We start from the raw sequence: 25,851 nt of genomic DNA, 5'->3' as shown, positions 1-25,851 counted from the left end.
ACCTTGGCAGAAATAGTGAAATTTTGTTTAAAAATACAGACAGATTTTTTAGAGTCTTTTATTTAAGGATAGCGATCATATGAAGCCATTTATCAGCACATAGTTGTTTGGCTCCTTTTTAAATCATAATGATAACAGAAATCACCCAAATGGCCCTGATCAAAAGTTTACATACCCATGAATGTTTGGCCTTCTTACAGACACACAAGGTGACACAGGTTTAAATGACAATTAAAGGTTAATTTCCCACACCTGTGGCTTTTTAAATTGCAATTAGTGCCTGTGTATATATAGTCAATGGGTTTGTTAGCTCTCACGTGGATACACTGAGCAGGCCAGATACTGAGCCATGGGGAGCAGAAAAGAACTGTCAAAAGACCTGCGTAACAAGGTAATGGAACTTTATAAAGATGGAAAAGGATATAAAAAGATATCCAAAGCCTTGAAAAAGCCAGTCAGTACTGTTCAATCACTTATTAAGAAGTGGAAAATTCGTGGATCTCTTGATACCAAGCCAAGGTCAGGTAGACCAAGAAATACTTCAGCCACAACTGCCAGAAGAATTGTTCGGGATACATAAAAAACAACAGGTAACCTCAGGAGAAATACAGGCTGTTCTGGAAAAAGACAGTGTGGTTGTTTCAAGGAGCACAATACGACGATACTTGAACAAAAATGAGCTGCATGGCTGCAATGCCACAAAAAAGTCCGGTTACAATATGCCCGACAACACCTTGACACGCCTCAGCTTCTGGCACACTGTAATTTGGAGTGACGAGACCAAAATAGAGTGCTATGTTTGGAGAGGGGTCAACAAGGCCTATAGTGAAAAGAATACCATCCCCACTGTGAAGCATGGTGGTGGCTCACTGATGTTTTGGGGGTGTGTGAGCTCTAAAGGCACGGGGATCTTGTGAAAATTGATGGCAAAATGAATGCAGCATGTTATCAGAAAATACTGGCAGACAATTTGCATTCCTCTGCACAAAAGCTGCGCATGGGATGCTCTTGGACTTTCCAGCATGACAATGACCCTAAGCACAAGGCCAAGTTGACGCTCCAGTGGTTACAGCAGAAAAAGATGAAGGTTCTGGATTGGCCATCACAGTCTCCTGACCTTAATATCATCAAGACACTCTGGGGAGATCTCAAACGTGCGGTTCATGCAAGACAACCAAAGACTTTGCATGACCTGGAGGCATTTTGCCAAGACGAATGGGCAGCTATACCACCTGCAAGAATTTGGGGCCTCATAGACAACTATTACAAAAGACTGCACGCTGTCATTGATGCAAAAGGGGGAAAATTCACAGTATTAAGAACTAAGGGTATGCAGACTTTTGAACAGAGGTCATTTAATTTTTTTTCATTGTTGCCATGTTTTGTTTTATGATTGTGCCACTCTGTTATAACCTACAGTTGAATATGAATTCCATAAGAAATAAATGTGTTTTGCCTGCTCACTCATGTTCTTTAAAAATGGTACATATATTACCAATTCTCCAAGGGTATGCAAACTTGAGCACAGCTGTATACACTGATCAGCCACAACATTAAAACCCCTGACAAGTGAAGTGAATAACATCGATTATCTCGTTACAGTGGCACCTGTCAAGGGGTGGGACATATTAGGCAGCAAGTGAACAATCAGTTCTTGAATTTCATGTGTTGGAAGCAGGAAAAATGGGCAAGCATAAGGATCTGGGTGACCAAATTGTGATGGCTAGACGACTGGTTCTGCATACCAAGAACACTTGTGGGGTGTTCTTGGTATGCAGTGGTTAGTACCTACCAAAAGTAGTCCAAGGAAGGACAACCGGTGAACAGGCGACAGGGTCATGGACGCCCAAGGCTCACTGATGCTTGTGGGGAGCGAAGGCTAAATTACTGAAAAACTTAATGCTGGACATGATAGAAAATTGTCTGTAAAAATTGTCCGAAAATTGTATAGGGCTGCGTGGCTGCAGACCGGTCAGAGTGCCCATGATGACCCCTGTCCTCTGCCGAAAGCGCCTACAATGGGCATGTGAGCGTCAGAATTGGACCATGGAGCACTGGAAGAAGGTGGCCTGGTCTGATGAATCACGTTTTCTTTTAGATCATGTGGACGGCCGGGTATGTGTGCATCATTTACCTGGAAAAGAGGTGGCAGCAAGATGCACCATGGAAAGAAGGCAGGCCGACGGAGGCAGTGTGATGCTCTGGGTAATGTTCTGCTGGGAAACCTTGGGTCCTGGCATTCATGTGGATGTTACTTTGACAACTACCTAAAGCTTGTTGCAGACCACATACACCCCTTCATGGCAACAGTATTCCCTGATTGCAGAGGCCTCTTTCAGCCGGATAATGCGCCCTGCCACACTGCAAATTGTTCAGGGATGGTTTGAGGAACATCAAGAGTTCAAGGTATTGACTTAACCTCCAAATTCCCCAGATCTCATTCCGACTGAGCATCTATGGGATGTGCTGGATCAACAAGTCCGATCCATGGAGGTCCACCTCGCAACTTACAGGACTTAAAAGGATCTGCTGCTAATGTCTTGGTGCCAGATACCACAGGACACCTTCAGAGGTCTTGTGGAGTTCAAGTGTATATATATATATATATATATATATATATATATATACACATACACACACACACACATACACATACATATATACACACACACACACACACACACCCAATAGGGCTGGGAAATTTAATGCATTAATTTCTGCAAATAATAGTTAACTTTAATAAGCGAAATTAATTCAGTATCTATTTTTTTCACTTCTTGAAACCTCACTAATGTTTTTCCCCATTTATGTGGCTAAAATTGGCTTATAAATATAAATTTCCAGTAAGTATTTGCTCAACTTGACTGCACATCCTAGCACAGAAACTGATGGTCTGGAGTAGTGCACATTTATTCATTAAGCGGGATGCATGTCCCAGGCATAATAAACATGGGTGCAAAATGTACTGTATGGAAATAAAGAACCACATTTGATCCTTAATTACAGCATGTCAACTGATTTTATGGCATGTATACATATATTTGTATCAATTATTATACCTGTAAAAAGGTGTCTAACTCGATCCGCAAAAAAACTGAGTTTAACATGTACATATTTAAATAAATGATGACTAACCAATTTCTTGCAAGTTCTTTGAGATAAAGTATAAAGTTTAATGTTTGTTTTAATATACCATGTACCATTATTTACCACAAAATCACAGAAACCTGTGCAATGAATTACAATTGTTTAATCCATTTACAACCCTAATACACACAACTGTATCAACACTACTGTACGCCCTACTGTACACCATTATTTTGGAGAGCACACCAACTGTTAAATTATTAACAGTTAAACACACTAAAAATCTTAAATGCATGGATAAATACAGCACACAGTATGTAAAACTCATTGCCCCACTGCATGTCAGCATGTCCCAGCTTAAGAGTCTGAAGACTGTGGTAATTTTAGCACAACATGGTACAGCAATAGGCCTTCTGTAAGAGGAACACCCAGCCATGCAACACCCAGCAATGCGGTGAGACAGTGACTGACTCTGTCTGGATGTGTTCTGTCTAATGGCTTCATCTCACAGAAGTAAACCAGCCTCCTCTGGCTGATCATAAATCTGTCTGTAAATACAAACATCATGAGACTCACACACAGCAGCAAAAGCAACAAGATGTAGAAACTAATAGTCTGTATGCTGTATATACTTTATGGCACTGTAGCTCCTTAACATTTTCCAAAAATGGACTTAACTCCAAATAACTGATATTAATAGACAATATTACATAAAAACAGAGCCCTGACAGTAACAAAGTGTGTGTGTGTGAGTGAGTGAGTGAGAGAGAGACACTGTGTGCCAAAGGCTAACCACACACACACACACACACACACACACAAAAAACCACACAGGTCAAAGAATAAATGGAGCCAAGCAGCCAGACAAGTAATTGTTTTCCAGACACAGGAGTCCATCATCTTGGAAACAGTATAAATTTAACATAGAACAGATGAGCCCTGAGCAGTCACACTAACCTTACAATTAAAATGGAAAATGAGGAAAAATGGGAGCAGAAGACAGAACTGATAACTGTTTGCTTCACTAAGGACCTTTAATTTAAGGAGCTTTACTTGCTTATTGTTAAGGTAGGTCAATAAACACAGCACTTTAAAGCCATAGTTAGAGACACGGGTTCAGTCATAGCCCTTTTCCAGCAAAATGGTGATGGTTCTCGTGCCAAGCGTTTGGGGCCTGTGCAGAACCAGTTTTTCCACCCCTGAATGGCTATTTCTGCGGTGGAAATGCACGGAACAGTTCGAGAATTCGCACCAGCCCAAGAACCCGCACCATGTCGGTGGAAAAGGGGTATCGGAGACTTGTGAATTGCAAAAAATTCAGCACCACTAGTTGCACCAAATGGAATTGTAAAACTAATGATATTTCCAAACAGATTACCCAAAGGCCCCGATATACTTCAGCAAAATCGAAGAACGAACAAGTGTGACGTCATTTAGAACAAAATCTGGCCAAAACGAATGCATTTTTTAGTTCAATTCGGTGGTTCGAAACTGCTCACTTGTGCAAACTCTTTAGAAAATCTTTGTACCGGCTATTAAACACCTTCATACTGACATTGGTCCACGTCAACAGCAGGTCTGACCTGGAGTTCCACTTACTTTGAGGCCAACAGCTAATTGTGTTTACATTCTTCAGTCAGTCAAGATGAACACACTGGCGTGCAGAGTAATTACCGAGCTGGTGCACAGTTACCTACATCTGTATGATTGTTCACATAGAGACATTTTCCAAGACAATGTCATGTGATTTTTTTTATTTGTATTAGTCTACAAAGGAATCAAATCAACTCAAATACTCTCAAGTGCCCATTCACTCTTTTGTTTGATATGCTGCTTCATTCATGTGGCGTCTGCCTAAAGATATGCCAAAGCCCCTTTCAAGGCAAGTCAGTCCAAACGGCGGCCATCTTTAGAACACTCATAGGCAGATATTTTCTATGAATACAAGCAGCATAAAAGAACAGCTCCTATCTACTTAAATGAGGAAAGCATGAAATCTCCAAGATCTTGGTCAATAGTATGATAAAGAACACATTTCAAATCAGCAGTTAAATCTGACAACAATGGTAACATAATTTGTGCTTCTTTGGATCAGATTATGCTAGAAAACGCTTTTTCAGGCTGGTCCAGCTAATGTGCATGTGCATTCTTGAGTCTATTGATAGGCTTTGTCTGTATCTAAAAGGTGATTGGCTCTAGAACCTGTAAACCTTTTCTACATCTGCCATATTGGGCATTCCAATTTCTCCCATTCATTGTCCTTCTTGGGCTAAACAGTCTTTGGATATGCCTATAAATTAATCAACATTCTTTTGTCTGTATTTTGCTCATTTACGCCTGTCTGACACCCTGTTATACACCCATCTGTGCAATAGAATCAGTGTCATAATGAAATACAATAACAGATGGTTACCAGTGCATATTATGGCTGCGTACAGTGTATTACAAGAATGCAGAATGTAAACATGACAAATGACACATTACAGTGCATCCGGAAAGTATTCACTGCGCTTCACTTTTTCCACATTTTGTTATGTTACAGCCTTATTCCAAAATGGATTAAATTAATTATTTTCCTCAAAATTCTACAAACAATACCCCATAATGACAATGTGAAAGAAGTTTGTTTGAAATCTTTGCAAATTTATTAAAAAAAAAAAAAAAAAAAAAAAAAAAAAAATGTACATAAGTATTCACAGCCTTTGCTCAATACTTTGTTGAAGCACCTTTGGCACCAATTACAGCCTCAAGTCTTTTTGAGTATGATGCTACAAGCTTGGCACACCTATTTTTGGGCAGTTTCTCCCATTCTTCTTTGCAGGACCTCTCAAGCTCCATCAGGTTGGATGGGGAGCATTGGTGCACAGCCATTTTCAGATCTCTCCAGAGATGTTCAATCGGGTTCAAGTCTGGGCCCTGGCTGGGCCACTCAAGGACATTCACAGAGTTGTCCCATAGCCACTCCTTTGTTATCTTGGCTGTGTGCTTAGGGTCGTTGTCCTGTTGGAAGATGAACCTTTGCCCCAGTCTGAGGTCCAGAGCGCTCTGGAGCAGGTTTTCATCAAGGGTGTCTCTGTACATTGCTGCATTCATCTTTCCCTCGATCCTGACTAGTCTCCCAGTTCCTGCTGCTGAAAAACATCCCCACAGCATGATGCTGCCACCACTATGCTTCACTGTAGGGATGGTATTGGCCAGGTGATGAGCGGTGCCTGGTTTCCTCCAGACATGATGCTTGCCATTCAGGCCAAAGAGTTCAATCTTTGTTTCTCATGGTCTGAGAGTCCTTCAGGTGCCTTTTGGCAAACTCCAGGCGGGCTGTTATGTGCCTTTTACTTAGGAGTGGCTTCCGTCTGGCCACTCTACCATACAGGCCTGATTGGTGGAGTGCTGCAGAGATGGTTGTTCTTCTGGAAGGTTCTCCTCTCTCCACAGAGAAACACTGGAGCTCTGTCAGAATGACCATCAGATTCTTGGTCATCTCCCTAACTAAGGCCCTTCTCCCCCGATCGCTCAGTTTGGCCGGGCAGCCAGCTCTAGGAAAAGTCCTGGTGGTTCCAAACTTCTTCCATTTACGGATGATGGAAGCCACTGTGCTCATTGGGACTTTCAATGCTGCAGAAATTTTTATGTACCCTTCCCCAGATCTGTGTTTCGATACAATCCTGTCTCGGAGGTCTACAGACAATTCCTTGGACTTCATGGCTTGGTTTGTGATCTGACATGCACTGTTAATTGTGGGACCTTATATAGACAGGTGTGTGCCTTTCCAAATCATGTCCAATCAACTGAATTTACCACAGGTGGACTCCATTCAAGTTGTAGAAATATGAAGGATGATCAGTGGAAACAGGATGCATCTGAGCTCAATTTTGAGTGTCATGGCAAAGGCTGTGAATACTTATGTACATGTGATTTTTTTCGTTTTTTATTTTTAATAAATTTGCAAAGATTTCAAACAAACTTTTCACGTTGTCATTATGGGTTATTGTTTGTAGAATTTTGAGGGAAATAATGAATTTAATCCATTTTGGAATAAGGCTGTAACATAACAAAATGTGGAAAAAGTGAAGCGCAGTGAATACTTTCCGGATGCACTGTATCTACTGAATATACACTATAAATCATAAAACAGCATTTACTGATCTCATTTGAATTCTATTCATAGAATGAAGCATGTAGTCAGTGATGATACACGTAGTTGTGTGAGTCCTCATAATAATTATATGCCTGATAATAGCTACACCATGTACAAATGTTACATGACAGCAAGGGCAGAAAATGAAGCTCACCTGGACACCAACAGTTTTGATTGGCAGCAGAAAGGCATTTAGTGAATGAAGGCTGGTGATCTGCATCAGTTTCTCTTCCTCCTCATCTGATATGCAGGACTTCACTCTCTGAAGAAGGGTATGTGGCTGAACGAAAAAACATCGGAAGGACTGAGATTTTATAGCATGCCATTTATAATCCACAGGGTACTGTTAGTTTCAAGTATCTACTTTCAACTCTATCAATGAACATACTGACTTAAATATTGGACGAAAGTCAGCACCAATAATTCAGCCAACAAGACAGCACTGTTTAAACACACACCTTTTTGACACTGGCAGAGAAGTCTGTGATGATTTTCAGGATATTACTGGTTTCAGCGGAGTCTTTACTGTTATAAGGCTCATCAGCACAGATCACTCTAATGGCCAGGCCTGGACCTACAACACGCATTACAAACAAAATGACAGATAAGTGTGATGGGTCTACACAATCCCATGAACATGACTTTCATCTTACATCAGACTTTCTTCTGTGGAACACAAAAGGTGATGTTGGACAGAATGACTAATGCCCAAGTCACCATTCGCTTTCATTGTATGGAAAAAAGATGCAATGAAAGTAAATGGTGACTGAAGCTGTCTCCGACTGTGTTCCACGTAAGAAATTAAGTCATATGGGTTTGGAACGACAAGGTTAGTATATGATGACAGAATTTTCATGTCACAAGACCCAAAATGCACTACCCAACAATTTATGTAATTACTTTTTACTGATTACTATTTGAATCACTACTCTTTAATTAGAAAGAAAAAGGTTTTTGAAACTCTTTAATGGTCTCACCAGGAAAGGGGTGTCGAGAGACAATCTCTTCAGGAAGCCCTAGCTCTCGACCTAGTGCTCTCACTTCATCCTTATGGAAATCTTTCAGCGGCTCAATTACTTTTCCCTGAAGGGCAAAATGGTCACCAGAAACAGCAAATAACAGTCAGTATGAAGAAATAATTTAGTTTCTAGTTTCTCTAACGTTAAGAGGGAGAGACTCCCTACTGCGCTCCTCTATTCTGTTACACCGCAGGGGGTTCTGAATACATTTCAGCCAAATGCCTTTTAAAAACACTTTCCCTGCTTGAGTTCACCAATATTGACAAAAGAAACGCATTACAACTATTTCTCCGTTTAAGTGCGTCAATGCTACAATAAGAAACTTTAATCTGAACATACATACACCTTTTAAAACATAAATACAGAAAGCAATTTCCAGTTACTTAGATAAAAAAAAAAGGGAACAGGGATTTTTATATATACACTCACCGAGCACTTTATTAGGTACACTATGGTCCTAACAAAGTTCCTGATGTGGTCTTCTGCTGTTGTAGCCCAACCACCTCAAGTTTCAATGTGTTGTGCATTCTAAGATGTTATTCTGCTCACTACAACTGTACAGATTGGTTATCTGAGTTACCATAGCCTTTATGTTAGCCCGAACCAGTCTGGCCATTCTCTGTTGCTCTCTCATCACCATCCACAGAACTGCCACTCACTGGATGTTTTTGGCACCATTCAGAGTTAACTCTAGTTGTTCGTGAAAATCCCAGGAGATCAGCAGTTACAGAAATACTCAAACAGCCCATCTGGCACCAACAATCATGCCACAGTCGAAATCATTGAGATCACATTTTTCCCCATTCTGATGGTTGATGTGAACATTAACTGAAGCTCCTGACCTGTATTTGTGTGATTTTATGCATTGCACTGCTGCCACATGATTGGCTGATTATATAATCACATGAATAAGTAGGTGTACAGGTGTTCCTAATACAGTGCTCAGAGTGTACAATATATTTCTATTTATATTCTTTTAAAAGTCAAAAGTTTGGATATATAACAACTATTCTTTATAACTACTATTTTCCACATTTTAGAATTAAAGATATTTTAAAGCTTTTACATGACCATAAAGTGTTCAATCTATATTTTGGGAATAGGATCAGGACTTGATGCAGAAAGGGCTCAAACCTGCATCATCCATCTGAGCACCATGGCTCAACATGAACTTGGCCGAAATTAATCTTTACCTCATCTCTGAGTTTGCGGATAAGCTCTGTGTCATTGTGGTGCGTTTTGATAACTTCTGCCTTCCCGCTAGCAAGGTGAGAGGCACTCTCAATAAGGTCTGGCCTGAGCGTGCCTTGCGCCAGGAACACATCCTCTGGCTTCAGATTCATCTCTCCAATCACCTCATTGGCCACCTGAGAGAGACAGCACATTAGAGCCCCACCATTCTGTTGCATAATTCTCCATATTATATAGTCCATCGTCTGCTACACATCCTCTCAGATCACTTTGCAACTTTGAGACTTTAATGCACTATAATTGGTTTATTATCCAGGCAAAGTCTTGTTTGATGTGTATACACAAGACATTTTAAGGCGAATCAATATTAAAGTCAGCTCCCTACTCTAACGTCATTACAGGACCATCTGATAATAATGACATCAATTCAGTTAACGCTACAGGCGGATGTTAATGGTTCTAGTACTCAGAGGCAGAGAACTGGAGTTATTTGCAAAGCAGAGCTACACACTTTTACAAACGTATCCCCAATGATCTTTCTCTTCTCCTCTGGATTTGTGGTCATGTTGAGTGTCTTGCTGATGCGTTTCCTGGGTGTGCGGTCCTCCTCTGATATTGGCAGGGTCGTTGTGCCATTGTAGAAGGTGTGTGCTGCGTTTACCACTGTGAAGTAGAAAGACAGATAATAACACTTAAAACAGACTTAGATTATATTCAGATCAAAGTTAAGAGATTAAGGAAACCATGGGGAAAACATTGAAAGACAATAAGTAATTGTTGTTTCTGTCCAAATCCACTGATGAATCTATTCAAAAATACATTCAAATTCAATTTATACAGACAATGACTTGACTACACCTCTTATAAGATTAACATGTTTTCAATTTCTCAATTAAAATTAATGAAAATGTTTGTGCCCAGATCATAACGAAGAAGTCTCTTTAAAAGGCTGAAATTCTTGAAGAAAAAAACCCCATTATAAAAGGTTATCCCAAATTATAAAATAGTTATTTAAAATAAGCAATAAAACAGTTTTGTTTTCAAATTCACCAAATCAATGTTAGTGTGGTGTAACCAAAATGCATCAAGTCAATTTGTTGTCATGTGACAAGAAAATTATAAAACAGGAAATTATGTATATTAAAAAAAAAAAAAAAAAGTTAATACGTTTATGAAAAACCAACAGGAATATGAAAATTACATTTCTAAGAACTTGCCACATTTTTATCTCAGGCATCCTTATTTGCTGTTGACTGAACTACCATAACGAACGTTTCTGTATGTTACCTTTGAGATTGATGCCGAGTTTGGTCAATGCTTCCTCAACACTCTGACTCTCTTTCTTTCTCATAAAGCCATTATCGATGTGAACAGCAATCACTTGCTCCTGATTCAGGGCTTTATTCAGCAGGGCTGTGCATACAGTGGAATCTACACCACCACTCAATAACACCTGCACACATTCATACAAACACAGCACATAACAGAGATCCTGGTTTAGTAAGGACTCATATCGGATTGTAACTGCAAACAAGATACACAATAAACCCAAATACACAGAGTAAACAGTACACAGGAAATGGCTTGGGAATGGCATGTTTAATACATAAAAATTCTCTAGAGCAGGGGTCGGCAACCTATTTCACGTGTGCCAGCAATTTTATTGATATAAATTCCGCACCGGCATTCCAATCCACATCTTGATGTAATCCTTCCTCATGATCACGCAGTGTGTTTTCATGAGCTGAATGGGAGGCTAAACAAAAAGTTAAAATGTGACGAGACTGCAGTATGCCCAACAGACTCATGCAGCATGTGCAAGCCATTCGCGCATCACAAGCTGGCAGCACTTCACTTTCAGTTAATCACGCGAGTAAATGCACCAGCTTTGCTTCGGTCAGTCTGTGCTGATGACAGAAAACATTCCGTGTTTCTTTTGGCATTCAGAAAAACACATCATGTAATAAGGAAAACACCACTATTAATCCTTGAGATTTCCAACCCAGCATACAGGTACACCCTCCTTAAACCATAGTCACACTACAAATTATGAATAAACCAAAGTCTATTCAAAATATGAATGAAACCTGGAAATAAAGTTTTAGGATTTTGCAGGTGCAATTCACCGAAAAGGGCTAAATATTTGATTGGCTTGTGATGCACGAATGGCTTGCATGCGCAGCGCGAGTCTCGTCACACTTTAATAGTGTTTAGGTTCCCATTCAGCTGATGAAAACATGCTGCGTTATCATGAGGAAGGATTACATCAAGATGTAGATTGGAATGCAGGTGTGAAAAACGTCTATAAATAAAATAGCCTGCTCCTCTCTTGCTGTTACTAGTGATTACAATGACATAAAAAAAATATTTAAGGTTCCACAATTTTGTGATCAGTAATCAAATAAGCAAATTTGTGACAATAACTGTTGACTCATTTTGTACAAAAGCACAGGTTCTTTCATTAAAACACTTAAGATGCTCTGTGAAAATTTATATGCAGGATCGTGATTATATAATCATCGGGTTTTGCACAAATTTTTCCACTGTTATGTGACAATATTATCTGTAATGAAAAATAAATGATTAAATTAGAACAATGCAAAATAGAAACATTTTCACAAGCGGACTCGCATACATTTGCATGTCGGCACAGCCATTGACCAGGAAAATTAAAAATGGCACTTCATGTCAAAAAGGTTGCCAACCCCTGCTCTAGAGAGAAGGCCCTCTTTGCAAAAACTTTGGGAGACCATCACCTTGATTTAGGAAAGAGTACAGAGTAATTGGAATTTTTTATTACTTACCCTTACACACACACTATATCCCACCCAAGCACTGCCTGGAGCAACAGCAATTAATAGGAAAATTAGAGTATTATGATAATCACAAATGTGCCTTTAACCAAACAAAAAAATTATTTAGTAGATCAAGGCTGATCTATATATCTTTGTGCCCACAACAACAGTAACACTTACACCACACCCACGCGCGCGCGTGTGTACACACACACACCCCCTATTAAATGTGAGTTTTCACTCTGTATCTTTTGGTCCTTTAATTAGACAATGACTGACCTTAAACTGATTAATGGAAGCCAAAAGGAGATGATCGGCAGAATATTAGCCTCAGCCTCCATTCACTTTGATTGTATGGCAAAATGATGCAATGAAAGTGACCCTGCCTAAACATCTACTTTAGTGTTTCATGAAAGGAATTCAGTCATTTAGGTTAACTATCCCTTCAGTTGGCAGGTGTAGGTGTACTGTACTCACCAGAACTTTGGATTTGTCCACTTTCTCTCTGATCTCCCTGATGCAGTTCAGTTCACGGTTCTGTACAGTAAAGTTACTGCTGCAGCCAGCAATCTCAAACAGGAAACTGCGGAGCATGTCCATCCCTCTTTCGGTCAGATCCACCTCTGGATGAAACTGAGTCCCATACAATTTTTTCTGCTCGTTAGCAATGCCTGAGACAGTGATGGAGAGAGGAAATGTCTTAAACCACAAAACCCACAGGCTTGACGAAACATCAACTGCCGACAATGTCCCATATTTTTGTAATATGGAACATCTGGGACAGGGGCATCAAAGACACGATTTTAGAAAGAAAAAAGTAACATGCTAAAAAAAAACAAAAAAAAACCTTCACATCCATTTTAGCTGATGTAACATTTTCAGTGTTAAAATACTTTCTTCTATCGTAGCTTAAAGGAATAGTTCACCCAAAAATGAAAATTCTCTCATTATTCACTTACCTTTTCTTCAGCAGAACACAAAAGAAGATTTTTAGAATATAGAGCTCTGTCAGGTCCTTACAATGGAAGTGCACAGGTGCCAGCACTTTGACAAAAGTCACATTTAGGCAGCATAAAAGTAATCCACAGTCGATCAATGAATGTCTTCTGAAGCAAATTGATAAGTTTGTGTAAAAATAAATAGATAATTAAAATGTTTTTAACTTTTAAAAAAAGCACATAACGCTGTTGACACGTGACACAACAGAATTTACAACAGAAGAATGAACGTCACGCGAGAGTTTGGCCATTTCAAACAGCTTCAGAGCCCTGGAAGGAAGCGCCGATTTAAAGTTAAAAACATTTGAATTAATCAACTTGTTTCTTACATAAACCTATCGATTCGCTTCAGAAGACGTTCATTGATTGACTGACTGGAGTCGCATGGATTACTTTTAAGCTGCCTAAATGTGACTTTTGTCAAAGTGCTGGCACCTGTGTACTTCCATTATAAGGAACTGACAGAGCTCTATCTTCTTCTAAATATCTTAATTTGTGTTCTGCTGAAGAAAGACAGTCATACACATCTGGGATGGCATCAGGGTAAGTGAATAATGAGAGAATTTTCATTTTTGGGTGAACAATATTCCTTTAATATGCAGAGACAACTCTATGTAAGCTATTCATAGGTTAATTTTCTCAAACTATAAACACGGTGTCTCTGTGGCGCTATAAAAATCTTTTGTTTTGAGCGACCTGCTTAGACCATGAATCAACCTATGGCGTTAGTTGGGGGTGGGTCTATCTGACTGTTTGAAAAAAAAAGGTGAGGACTGTATTCAGAAAGCTGATTTGAAAACATTGTTTATTTTTGCAATTCCGTTCGGTGGCGCTAGTGTCGTAGAAATTACATACTTCAGCTTTAACTATATTGGCACAATGTAATCATAACATTCTAATTTTAGCTAAAACACGAGACGTAAACTATTTAATTTGTTGTTGCACAAAGCTTGTATCTTAGAGCTATAAACTTTAATTACATGTGGCATTCAACACGTGCTTTTCAGCTGAAGCTGGATCTGTGGTTGACAGTCTGTCCCAGGTCAACCCAGTTCATTTTCCCACTTTGAAGTTTGTTCGAGTTGCTCATGGTAATTATAACAAGATGGACGGTATAGGGAAATATTAAGGGTAGAAAGTATATTTCACAGTTGTTTCCAAGTCTCAACTGCATTATTAGTATTGATACATTAATACTGATTCACAGAGTAGAGAAAAATGCGTGTAATTAAAGTGAGCCATTTCTTTTTACTTTGTGTTTGGTCTTTAAATGGCATATTAAAGCTAAAGTTACACTGCCAAGAGCAGCGAGTTGTTTTCTGTCAATGTTGTTTGATTAATATTCCCTAATTACCAATTTAAAATGTATATTTAATCTAAAGGCCAAAAAGAAACTGGTAAATTCCTGCACAGTGTGACATTTTGGTCCAACTTTTCCCAACAGTATGTTCTACCTGCAATAATGTTTCCAGACTGGGCGACAACTTTGAATCCATCTGCTACTTTGTCGACACTGTCACCATGTGTCAGCAGAACGGGTTCCTCCTTCTGCAATCCCCTGGAAACGAGACAGTGTTTAAGCGAAAAGGAAACTCAATTTATAATTACACATCTTCATCTTAGACCTTTAGGAAGTTTATGCGCATATGCTACATGGTGAAAGGCCTTGTTGAGGGGACTTCTACCTGAAAAGAGAACAGGAGTTGTCCAACGCAATGTTAAAAACACCATCCTCCCTCACGCTCTTTCTGTGCACTGTGCCACCAAAAACTTTATTCATCATCTGAGAAATGCAAACACAGCTAGTTAGTGTTATGACAGATTATGCATTAGATAAAGTATTTGTTTAAAAGAGAATTCCACTGACACTATTCTCGTTTTAGAACTGATGGGTTTCATCTCATGAAAAATATATGCTAGTTGCAATAAATGTGAAATGTAAACATGCTGTTGAGCTACAGAGCCAAGCATTTCTCACCTGCATTCCATAGCAGATTCCGAGAACTGGTTTTCCGATGGTAAATATGGCTGGGTCAAACCACGGCGCATCCTCAGCATAGACAGAGTTTGGCCCTCCAGATATAATAATGGCCCTAAAATCAGAGATAATATTTCAATATACAAAATACAATCCATTATACAACAGCTAGTTCACATCTCACAATTTGACTGACCAAGTGATGCTCCAAGAGTGCTGATATTTAGTAGACCATCAGCACGGCTGTGAAAACCTGCAGCGGCCAGCCACTGATATTTAGTACAACAGCACTCTTGCTCTTGAGATATTGCTTAAATATAGCTATATTAACCAAAATACACAACCCAAACTAGAGAGAGAGAGAGAGAGATAGAAAGATAGAGAGGCTGAGAGAGATAGGAAGAGCCTGTTGAATCACCGGGATGGAGAAAGCTCTTATGCAATGGCAAGATCATGTGAGCCAGTTATCTAAACAAAGTTTTGGGTTTTTCTATCAGGCATATTCTCTCACTGCTCAACGCTCTAAGAAAACATAACAGCTTTGTTTCCTTTTATGTCCTCATAGGTGGGATGCACAGCACTCTACAAACTAACACTGTGTTCTCTCAAGGTCAGACTAAGAAAATAAACCAACCCGCCCATTTATCATCACCTCTAACTGGTGTTTTACAAATGTCTAGTACATTTTAAAAGAGCTTCAGATTTCAGAACACTTTACACAGAATTCAAACCAATACCTTACCTTTTAACTTTTACAACCCAATGGCATTTTCCCCAATTAAGGACAAAGATCAAAGTTTCAAACATGTAAATCTAAGCAACCTGATCAAAGCAATTAAGTTTAATCCTTCAGATGTTTTCTGTTTTTAAGGGAGAGGGTCTTTGACTCACAAAGTGTTAGTTTATATATTAATTTCTGTTGGTTACCATTTCAAACATTTGCAAATTCAGTTAGGCTTCCCTGGCACTTTTTAACATGAGAACCTTCTTTTAAACGCCTTCTAATGAATGAAAAGAAAAGCAAGACTTGGCTCTCTGATGGGCTCACCTGAAACCCTGTTCTCTGATGGCGAAGGCTGGTGTCTCCAGAGGCAAAATCTCAGACTGGACAAAAAGCTCTCGCACCCGCCTGTCGATCACCTTCCCATACTGCGCACCTGCATCCAGGATCGCCACGGCACCCTCATAGGAACATAAACCATCTTTAGGCTCTCCAACGATATCCAGCTATAGACACACAAAAAGAACACAATGAAGAACACAAATCTCTAAATTCCCCGAGTTAAGCAATTAAAATGGCACTAACTGAATTTAGGATGCATTTAAAGGCATGTGTGCGCATGTGACCGGAGACTGCAGATGTGCTGCTTCTGATCATTGTAGTCACATGAATCCCAGGGAAGGAGGTAGATGTTACATGTAGTGCACATAACCATTTCTGCCTGACCCTGCATACTGTCTTTGTGTAGACTCAAACTTGCTTCAATTTTAATGTTGTCATTCTATAAAAAATATTTATATTTTGGTCTCAGTGCAAAACTTCAATCTTTAAAGGAATTTTCTGGTTTCAATACAAGCTCAATCAATAGCATTTGTGGCATAATGTTAATTACCACAAAACTTAATTGACTCATCCCTCCTTTTCTTAAAAAAAAAAAAAAAAAACCTGGGTTCCAGTGAGGCACTTACAAATGGAAGTGAATGGGGCCAATCCGTAAACCGTTAAAATACTCACTGTTTCACAAGTATAGCCACAAGAGTAGGGATGCACTGATCCGATACCTGGATCGGTATCGGCTCCGATACTGAAACTTTTAGACTAATCGGGTATCGGTCCGACGAGCCCGATCCAAATCCAATACTGTGTTAGTCATGTTAGTTACTGTCAAGCTCCAAAAATGACAAAAGAACCATAAAAACACCATTAAAGTAGTTCATATGACTCGTGCATTTTATTCAAAGCCACTTGAAGACGTGCGATAGCTCTGTGAATCATAAAAGGCTGTGTTTAATAAGTAAATATATAGTATGTGCAGCACCAGTGCGTTAGTGAATGGTGCTGCTCTGTTGACGCAAACTCACGCACAAGCTGGTGATGCACTTGTGGCTATTTCTGGCCTTCAGAGCGGTGCGCAATATTTGAGCGCTACTCAAGAACAGCATCTCAGATGTAGATGCTCAATAGTTCGGTTCACTTATAATATGCATTTAGAACGGCACCGGAGGAGCATTTTACCAGAATTTTAATAAGAAGCGAATTAAACTACTGTGAACTTGCCTACTAACAGACACATACAGGACTTCCTGGAGAGTTCAGAATGTCAAAATAAAAGCGTGAGGGTTTAAAAAGTGTACGATTTAAATATATTACTGTTGTATTTCAAATTAAAAAAGTCAATAATATTAATAACAATTTATTATTATTATCATCATCATTAGTATTTGTTTACAATTTATAACAATATTTAAGTTGAATGGGTTCCAAAAAATAACTGTGTGAATGAAAAGTGGACTGATGTCTTACAACTAAAAAAAATAAAATAAAAAAAAAGAGAGATCTGAATCCTTTAATGTCCAGATACAAGTTGAAACATTTTTGAAAAAAAAAAAAAAAAAAACACTGGTTTCTTTTCTACTGAAGACTTGAAGACTGGAATTACTGTTAATTTTGCTGCTACATTATCCAGTATACTAGTTAATAATAAAGTGTTTCTTAATAAGCTATACATTTATATTGAATGTGTAGTTAGAGGTTTGTGTTTCTTTACATATTAAAAAGTAATCCCAATTAGTTCCACACAATAATGTCAAGATATTCTAAACTGATTATGCAAAAAAAAAAACACAACACTGGTATCGCCTTGGGATCGGTATCAGCCGATACTGAGATTTCGGAAGAGAAAGTGGAATCGGTGCACAAGAGACAAACAATACGAGTGTTAACATGATTTTAGTGTCACTCACTAACCTTTTCTGTGTAAAGTTATATCCAATTTTACAACTTTATTGCCATGACAACGTAATGCCATAAACCTTAAAACGACCATAAAAATGCCGATATAAACAACTTTACAGCTCAAATGCATTAGGTTTTAATAGAATTAATGTGTAGTGCTTTTATAACATTATAACCTTCACAGTTCCACCTTTAAACCCTCCAAAAATTGACCCATTCACTTCCATTGTAAATGCCTCACTGTAACCTCAATTTTTGCTTTAAAGAAAAAGAGGGACGAGTAAAAATAGTTTGTGGTAATCAACATTATGCCAGAAATGGTGTCGACTGAGCTAAACTTGTATTGAACCCAGAATATTCCTTTAATACATTGCATTATCAATAAAATGGCCTAAACCTTCATTCACTTAGTAGTATATATTGTAAAACAAGGCAGCAGGGCTAAAGGGGGACAAAAGGCACCAGGGGGTATAGGGCAAGTGATAGTACAAAATTGGTCAAATATGCAAATAATAAAATAAATAATATATATATTATATATATATAGCTCAAATATCTAGCTTATATATATAGCTAGATATTTGAGCAACATTTTAATATTTAAAATCACAATTGCATTTCATAATATTTTAAGTAGTCTGCATTTAGATATCTATCATAAAAAAATAAAAATAAAAAAAAAAGCAGGGAGGGAAAAAAAACAAATATATAAAAGTAATCAAGCTTTTACTGCGATGAACCCCACGTGGTTTCTGAGTGCAGGAAAACAGTAGTCACTCACTCAACTCCAGCACAACTCGTGCAGCAAACAAGGCAACAAAATTACAAGTTAGTTAAGCAGTGCAAACATTACCTAGAAAAAAAACAAAATCACACCTACAGCAAGCAAAACCCTATATCCACTGAGAATATGCATTGGCCTTCAAAACATCTACAGCTGATTACAGAATGTAAACACACAGCGCAACTTTTCAGTTAGCCCTTGTTACAAATGTACAAGGGGAAAATACTTTGTAACTGCTTAAAACTTGTCGCTGCTCGTTTCAGCCAAAGCTCGGAAACCTCACTAGCAATGGAGGTTCAGCATGTCACATTGAGTGTTCAGCTAACTAGCATTAGCTTAGCCTCATGGACAGTCCTCGCGAGCCCGGCTCAGCGCTCGAGCTTGTGTTTCTCAAGGCAGCTCCGCGCGCGGTAATCGTCCAGTCTCGCCCGGGGCATCTAACGCTCTCAATGTATCATACACCACAGCATGAAATCAGTCAGGTGGAGTGCAATAGCACGAACAGCCAGCATACAATTTCCAACATGGCATATGTTTTAATAAAGGTACAACAAAACCACCAAAAGCAATGCACGCTCTAAGTTTCACAGCAATAGACAGGCCGCATGTGAACGGGGACTCCCAGAGGCGAGTACCGGTGATACGGACAGAACACACTCTTACACACAGTTTGGGATATATGCGTGCTTAGGCCGGTGTACTGACCTTGCTATCCCCGTTACAGAGCGCCATGGGTGTGAGATGTGGAGCAAACACTCCTGTCTTGCTACCGATGGTGTGATTCAGTATCTCAGCGTGTTCGAGTAGCTACAGATTGCAGTCTGGACTATGGGGCAGGGCGTCGCCCCGCCCCTAAATACCGAATAACTCCGACACAAGGGGCATATCAAACTTAAAACAGTGGAACGATTTAGGACGTTGTCGTTGCGCGACGTGAGAGAAACTGGTCAGTGTAAAGTTAAAATGTATTAAATACAGTAACAAAAAAAAAAAAAACAAAAAAAAAAAATATATATATATATATATATATATATATATATATATATATATATATATAAAATATTATTATTATTTTTTATTAATAACGTTATGTTTGAGAATCGAATGCTTAAGCATAGCTCAGTGTCATTCACAGCAAATATGAATCACCATACTGTCTTATCAGAGACAGAACGTAAGCAGCAGGAGGCATATTGTAAGATGGTTTTCAATACATTGGCAGCTATTAAATTAGAATCGCTACCAGTGTATATTGACAATATTAAATTGATAAAACTCGCTCACAGGGGTAGGAGAGAGATCAATGCTTTTTTTCTTTCTCCAGCAGCAGCAAGAGGCACAATACATTGAAAGCCAAATAACATGATGAAGTTCACTTGCATTTACAGAATAAGTGCTAATAAAAAGTTATGGCAAACTCATCCCATGTGTCCCTCATTTACCTTTTAATAAAATATGTATGTGGGCCAGTATGTTGGTTCTTTTAATTTTTTAAAGCTGTGTAGAGAGTTGTTGCGCTCACAAAAACTGAAAATTCCTGCAGGTGCGTGAAGCCAGAGAATCTTGCCCAAATACTGAAAAATTATCCAGACTAGTCAAGTCTATCAAAATAAGAAAAATTATACATTTTTATTGTATACAAAGTTCCATACTGAGAAAAAAGTGCACAGTGCAGTGCTCACAGAAACCATGTGCTGAAATATTTGCTCAGTTTTAACTTCACTGCACTGTGCACTTTCTTCTCACTATGGCATATTCCATTTTGATCTAGGAGCTTTAAACAGCTTTATACCGTTCGTGCCACTGAAGTGCAAGTAAGTCTGTCTCTCACAGCCTCATGTCATTCCCATTAAAAATCAAAGATGGCACCACCCCTGGCGTCGCAAGTTCGAATCCAGGGAGTGCTGAGTGACTCCAGTCAGGTTGGTATTGTCTGAATCGCGATGGTGTTTTTACTATTGTAAACTTAAAGATGCAGTTACCTCTCCCACAAACCAAAACAACCCGAATACACCGGAGACAGGGGCGTAGATTCCAGGGGGGAAGGGGGAGAGGTAACCCCCATAACAATCAAAACAAGCAAGTACAACCCCCCAACTATTTATAGGTAGCCTATGTGTTCGAGTAAAATTAACATTTTTGTTTTATTCTATAAACTACTAACAACATTTCTTTCAAATTCCAAATATATATATATATATATATATAAATTGTAATTTAGAGCATTTATTTGCAGAAAATGACAACTGGTCAAAATAACAAAAGATGCAGTGTTTTCAGACCTTGAATAATTCAAAGAACACAAGTTCATATTTATTTTTAAACAACACAATAATAATGTTTTAACTTAGGAAGAGTTCTGAAATTAATATTTGTTGGAATACCCCTGATTTTCAATCACAGCTTTCATGCGGCTTGACATGTTCTCCATCAGTCTTTCACATTGCTGTTGGGTGACTTTATGCTACTCCTGGTGCAAAAATTCAAGCAGCTCGGTTTGTTTGATGGCTTGTGACCATCCATCTTCCTTTTGATCACATTCCAGAGTTTTTCAATGGTGTTCAGGTCTGTAGATTGGGCTGGCCATGACAGGGTCTTGATCTGGTGCTCCTCCATCCACACCTTGATTGACCTGGCTGTGTGGCATGGAGCATTGTCCTGCTGGAAAAAACAATCCTCAGAGTTGGGGAAAATTGTCAGAGCAGAAGGTAGCAAGTTTTCTTCCAGGATAACCTTGTATGTGGCTTGAATCATGCATCCTTCACAAAGACGAATCTGCCAATTCCAGCATTGCTGAAGCACCCCCAGATCATCTCCGATCTGCCACCAAATTTCCCAGTGGGTGTGAGACACTGTGGCTTGTAGGCCTCTCCAGGTCTCCGTCTAACCATTAGATGACCAGGTATTGGGCAAAGCAGAAAATTGGACTCAGAGAAGATAACCTTACTCCAGTCCTCTTCGGTCCAATCCTTATGGTCTTTTGCAAACATCAGCCTGGCTCTTCTTTGCTTCTCATTGATGAAGGGCTTTTTTCTAGCTTTGCACAACTTCAGCCCTGCCCCTAGGAGCCTGTTTCGAACCATCCTCACTGCGCACTTCACCCAAACTGCCGTTTGCCATTCTTTTTGTAGGTCACTTGATGTCATCCTATGGTTGTTAAGTGACATTCTAATGAGTTGGAGGTCATCCCAGTCAGTGAAGAGTCATTTGTGCCCTCTGCCGGTCTGTAGCTTTGCTGTCCCAAATGTCTGCTGTTTGACCTTGTCCTTATAAACCGACATCTTTGAAATTTTAAGGACTGAAAACTTTTCTTTTCAACTCTTTTGCCATGGTCAATAGTTGTTTTTATTCCAATTACTTTTGAGGTACTAGTTGAACTGTTTTTGCCATCCAGCTGGTCCTATTGCAAGAGGATTGTAATGACCACAACAGTGGTTTTTATACTTTTCCTAGTTAAATAAGATTTGGTTCAGGTGATCACCTAATCAGTACCTCATTAAGTAGAATGAGGTGTGCTTGTGTTGGAATTCAACAGACACTGGAATGGCTGCCATACACGTAGAGATGCTGATTAAAGGAAAATTTTGAGTGGTCTCTTAATTTTTCCAGAGCTGTGTGTATATAAACTCAGCAAAAAAATAAATGTCCTCTCACTTTCAACTGCTTTTATTTTCAGCAAACTGAACATGTGTAAATATTTGTATGAACATAAAAAGATTCAACAACCAAGTCATAAACTGAACAAGTTTCACAGACATGTGACTAACAGAAATGGAATAACGGCTGTGTCTCATTTGGAAGGCTGCGGTCTCCTGAGGTTGCATTTCTCAGCCGCATACGTCATCGTCTCGTTTCATAAAAGCGAGTAGGACACTTCGAATGCAGCCTTCGAATGCGACCTACTTTCATGGGAATTCGGAGGATGCATGAGGTGTATCCTTTGTGGGCACTCACAACCCACAATTCTTTGCTTCAACAGACATCTCTAAAAAAATAACGCCAATTTGCCCATAAATATGATGTTCAAACGCAAGCAATGTTAATTCCCAGGTTGAAGTACCTCAGTAGATGGGTGCAGAGTATATAATGTGTTATTATATTTATATATAATTAAAATAAAGTATTAGACTAAAAGTACATCTGTAAAATCTATTTTCTTTTCTCTTTACATCTTTATAACTTTCCTAATATTTACCTCATACATTCCCTTCTAAAGGGACTTTGTTCCCTTTTCACTCGAAGCGCTCGCACTTGTTAAAGAGTGTCATGCTGTCATAGCAACCATGTTACATTCCGTTTCCATTTGTCCTACGAAGACCGTCTCGTTTAAATGAGATTTGTTTAAAGGAGGACGCTCGGTATACTGCAGCCTTCAAAGGACGTGTCCTACCTATCACGCAGCCTTTGAATTGAGTCAAAATCAAAAGTAACAGTCAGTATCTGGTGTGGCCACCAGCTGCATTAAGTACTGCAGTGCATCTCCTCCTCATGGACTGCACCAGATTTGCCAGTTCTTGCTGTGAGATATTACCCAACTCTTCCACCAAGGCACTTGCAAGTTCCCTGACATTTCTTGGGAGAATGGCCCTAGCCCTCACCCTCCGATCCAACAGGTCCCAGACGTGCTCAATGGGATTGAGATCTGGGCTCTTCGCTGGCCATGGCAGAACACTGAAATCACGCACAGATCAAGCAGTATGGCTGGTGGCATTGTCATGCTGGAGGGTCATGTCAGGATGAGCCTGCAGGAAGAGTACCACATGAGGGAGGAGGATGTCTTCCATGTAACACACAGTGTTGAGATTGCCTGCAATGACAACAAGCTCAGTCCAATGATGCTGTGACACCGCCCCAGACCAAGACGGACCCTCCACCTCCAAATCAATACCACTCCAGAGTACAGGCCTCAGTGTAACGCTCATTCCTTCGACCATCACCCCTGGTGAGACAAAACCACGACTCGTCAGTGAAGAGCACTTTTTGCCAGTCCTGTCTTGTCCAGCAAAGGTAGGTTTGCGTCCATAGGCGACTTTGTTGCCGGTGATGTCTGGTAAGGACCTGCCTTACAACAGGCCTACAAGTCCTCAGTCCAGTCTCTCTCTATTGTTGACAGTCTGAGCATCGATGGAGGCTCCATCATTCCTGGTGTAACTCGGGCAGTTGTTGCCATCCTGTACCTGTCCCGCAGGTTTGATATTTGGATGTACCTGTGCAGGTGTTGTTACATGTGGTCTGCCACTGCGAGGTTGATCAGCTGTCCTTACTGTCACCCTGTAGCGCTGTCTTAGGAATCTCACAGTACGGACATTGCAATTTATTGCCCTGGCCACATCTGCAGTCCTCATGCCTCCATGCAGCATGCCTAAGGCACGTTCACGCAGATGAGCAGGGACCCTGGGCATCTTTCTTTTGGTGTCTTAACAACTGTTCCACAGGTGCATGTTCATTAATTGTTTATGGTTCATTGAACAAGCATGAAAAACTGTGTTTAAACCCTTTACAATAAAGATCTGTAAAGTTATTTGGATTTTTACAAAATGATCTTTAAAATACAGTGTCCTGAGAAAGGGACGTTTCTTTTTTTTTTGCTGAGTTTATATATATGCACTTCTCTTGCCTCTACAATCCATATGTATGCTCCTATTTTTTCTGTCTGTCTATTGCACAAGAGAACTGCAGCCTCATAATGTTAAGCCTACATCACTGCAATATTTGCAGATGTGCAACTTGCGCAACAGTACTACTAAGGTTAAGATGTAGGGTACCACTTTCCCAAATGTCTAGCTCACCGTAAATTAGCCTAACTGTGCAAAGTGTTGGTCTTGTAAGATATGAAAATACGTTACTTGTTGTTCAGGAGACACTGTGTTTCTTTTCATCCCCTACCACGCAGGAGAGAAATGACAGTAAGACAAAACAGTAAGCCAATTGAACGTGAACTTAAAGATTCAAACTGAGGCTGCTGAAGTGTAAAATATTAACGGGGCAGACAGAAAAGCCTAATTTTTTTAACTTAAGCCCCACCCATTCCAGCGAGAAAGCTGTGTGTCCACCATGCAGGGGCACAACTACACATTTGTTGAGGGGTATGCAACATCAATGATGCCCCCTCCAACCCCACCAAATACACACACACACTACACAGATGAAAAGCCAAAAACCCATAGGCAAATGACGTGGCCTTTTGGAGCCCTTTTACCTTTATATTAAATAGTCATGTGAAATTGGGGGCCTGGGTAGCTCAGCGAGTATTGACGCTGACTACCACCCCTGGAGTCATGAGTTAGAATCTAGGACATGCTGAGGGACTCCAGCCATGTCTCCTAAGCAAACAAATTGACCCGGTTGCTAGGGAGGGTAGAGTCACATGGGGTAACCTCCTCGTGGTCTCTATAATGTGTGGTTCTCGCTCTCGGTGGGACGTGTGGTGAGTTGTGCGTGGATGCCACGGAGAATAACGTGGGCCTCCACACGCGCTACATCTCTGCAGTAAAGTGCTCAACAAGCCACGTGATAAGATGCGCGGATTGATGGTCTCAGATGCGGAGCTAACTGAGATTCGAGTCACTACACCACCAAGAGGACTTAGAGTGCAGCGCATTGGGTGCAGCGCTTCAAAATGAAACAAAATTATAATTTACACAATTAAATTTTTTTGACACAATTTAAAACAAAAACAAAACAAAAATTAAAATGAATAAAAAAACTATTTAAAAAAAATCAAGAATTCAGTAAAAACTTTATATAATGCTAATTATTCAATCACTATTTTCTATCTATCTATCTATCTATCTATCTATCTATATATATATATATATATATATATATATATATATATATCAGTGTTGGGGAAGCTACTTTGAAACTGTAGTTTGACAAGCTACAAGCTACTCATAATTTTAAGT

The 25,851-nt window shown here is 39.5% G+C and overlaps 1 protein-coding gene across 1 annotated transcript in view; it reads right to left on the bottom strand.

Annotated features, from left to right (window-relative positions):
• Positions 1-19,787, bottom strand: part of LOC127456360 (GMP synthase [glutamine-hydrolyzing]-like) — a 28,600-nt gene extending 8,813 nt beyond the window's left edge. The window contains exons 1-12 of the mRNA XM_051724806.1: positions 19,652-19,787; positions 16,255-16,433; positions 15,207-15,321; positions 14,914-15,011; positions 14,683-14,786; positions 12,708-12,901; positions 10,723-10,888; positions 9,947-10,098; positions 9,438-9,611; positions 8,203-8,308; positions 7,684-7,799; positions 7,380-7,505 (exon numbers count right to left, since the gene is read on the bottom strand). Coding sequence (XP_051580766.1) covers positions 7,380-7,505; positions 7,684-7,799; positions 8,203-8,308; positions 9,438-9,611; positions 9,947-10,098; positions 10,723-10,888; positions 12,708-12,901; positions 14,683-14,786; positions 14,914-15,011; positions 15,207-15,321; positions 16,255-16,433; positions 19,652-19,678 — 1,557 coding nt within the window. The 5' untranslated portion in view covers positions 19,679-19,787. The remainder of the gene's footprint in view (positions 1-7,379; positions 7,506-7,683; positions 7,800-8,202; positions 8,309-9,437; positions 9,612-9,946; positions 10,099-10,722; positions 10,889-12,707; positions 12,902-14,682; positions 14,787-14,913; positions 15,012-15,206; positions 15,322-16,254; positions 16,434-19,651) is intronic.
• Positions 19,788-25,851: the final 6,064 nt, after the last annotated feature.

This window comes from Myxocyprinus asiaticus, chromosome 18 (assembly GCF_019703515.2).
Source record: "Myxocyprinus asiaticus isolate MX2 ecotype Aquarium Trade chromosome 18, UBuf_Myxa_2, whole genome shotgun sequence".
Classification (NCBI taxonomy): Eukaryota; Metazoa; Chordata; class Actinopteri; order Cypriniformes; family Catostomidae; genus Myxocyprinus; species Myxocyprinus asiaticus.
Note: the sequence above shows the minus strand (reverse complement) of the source record. Positions and strands in the feature narration are given on the sequence as shown.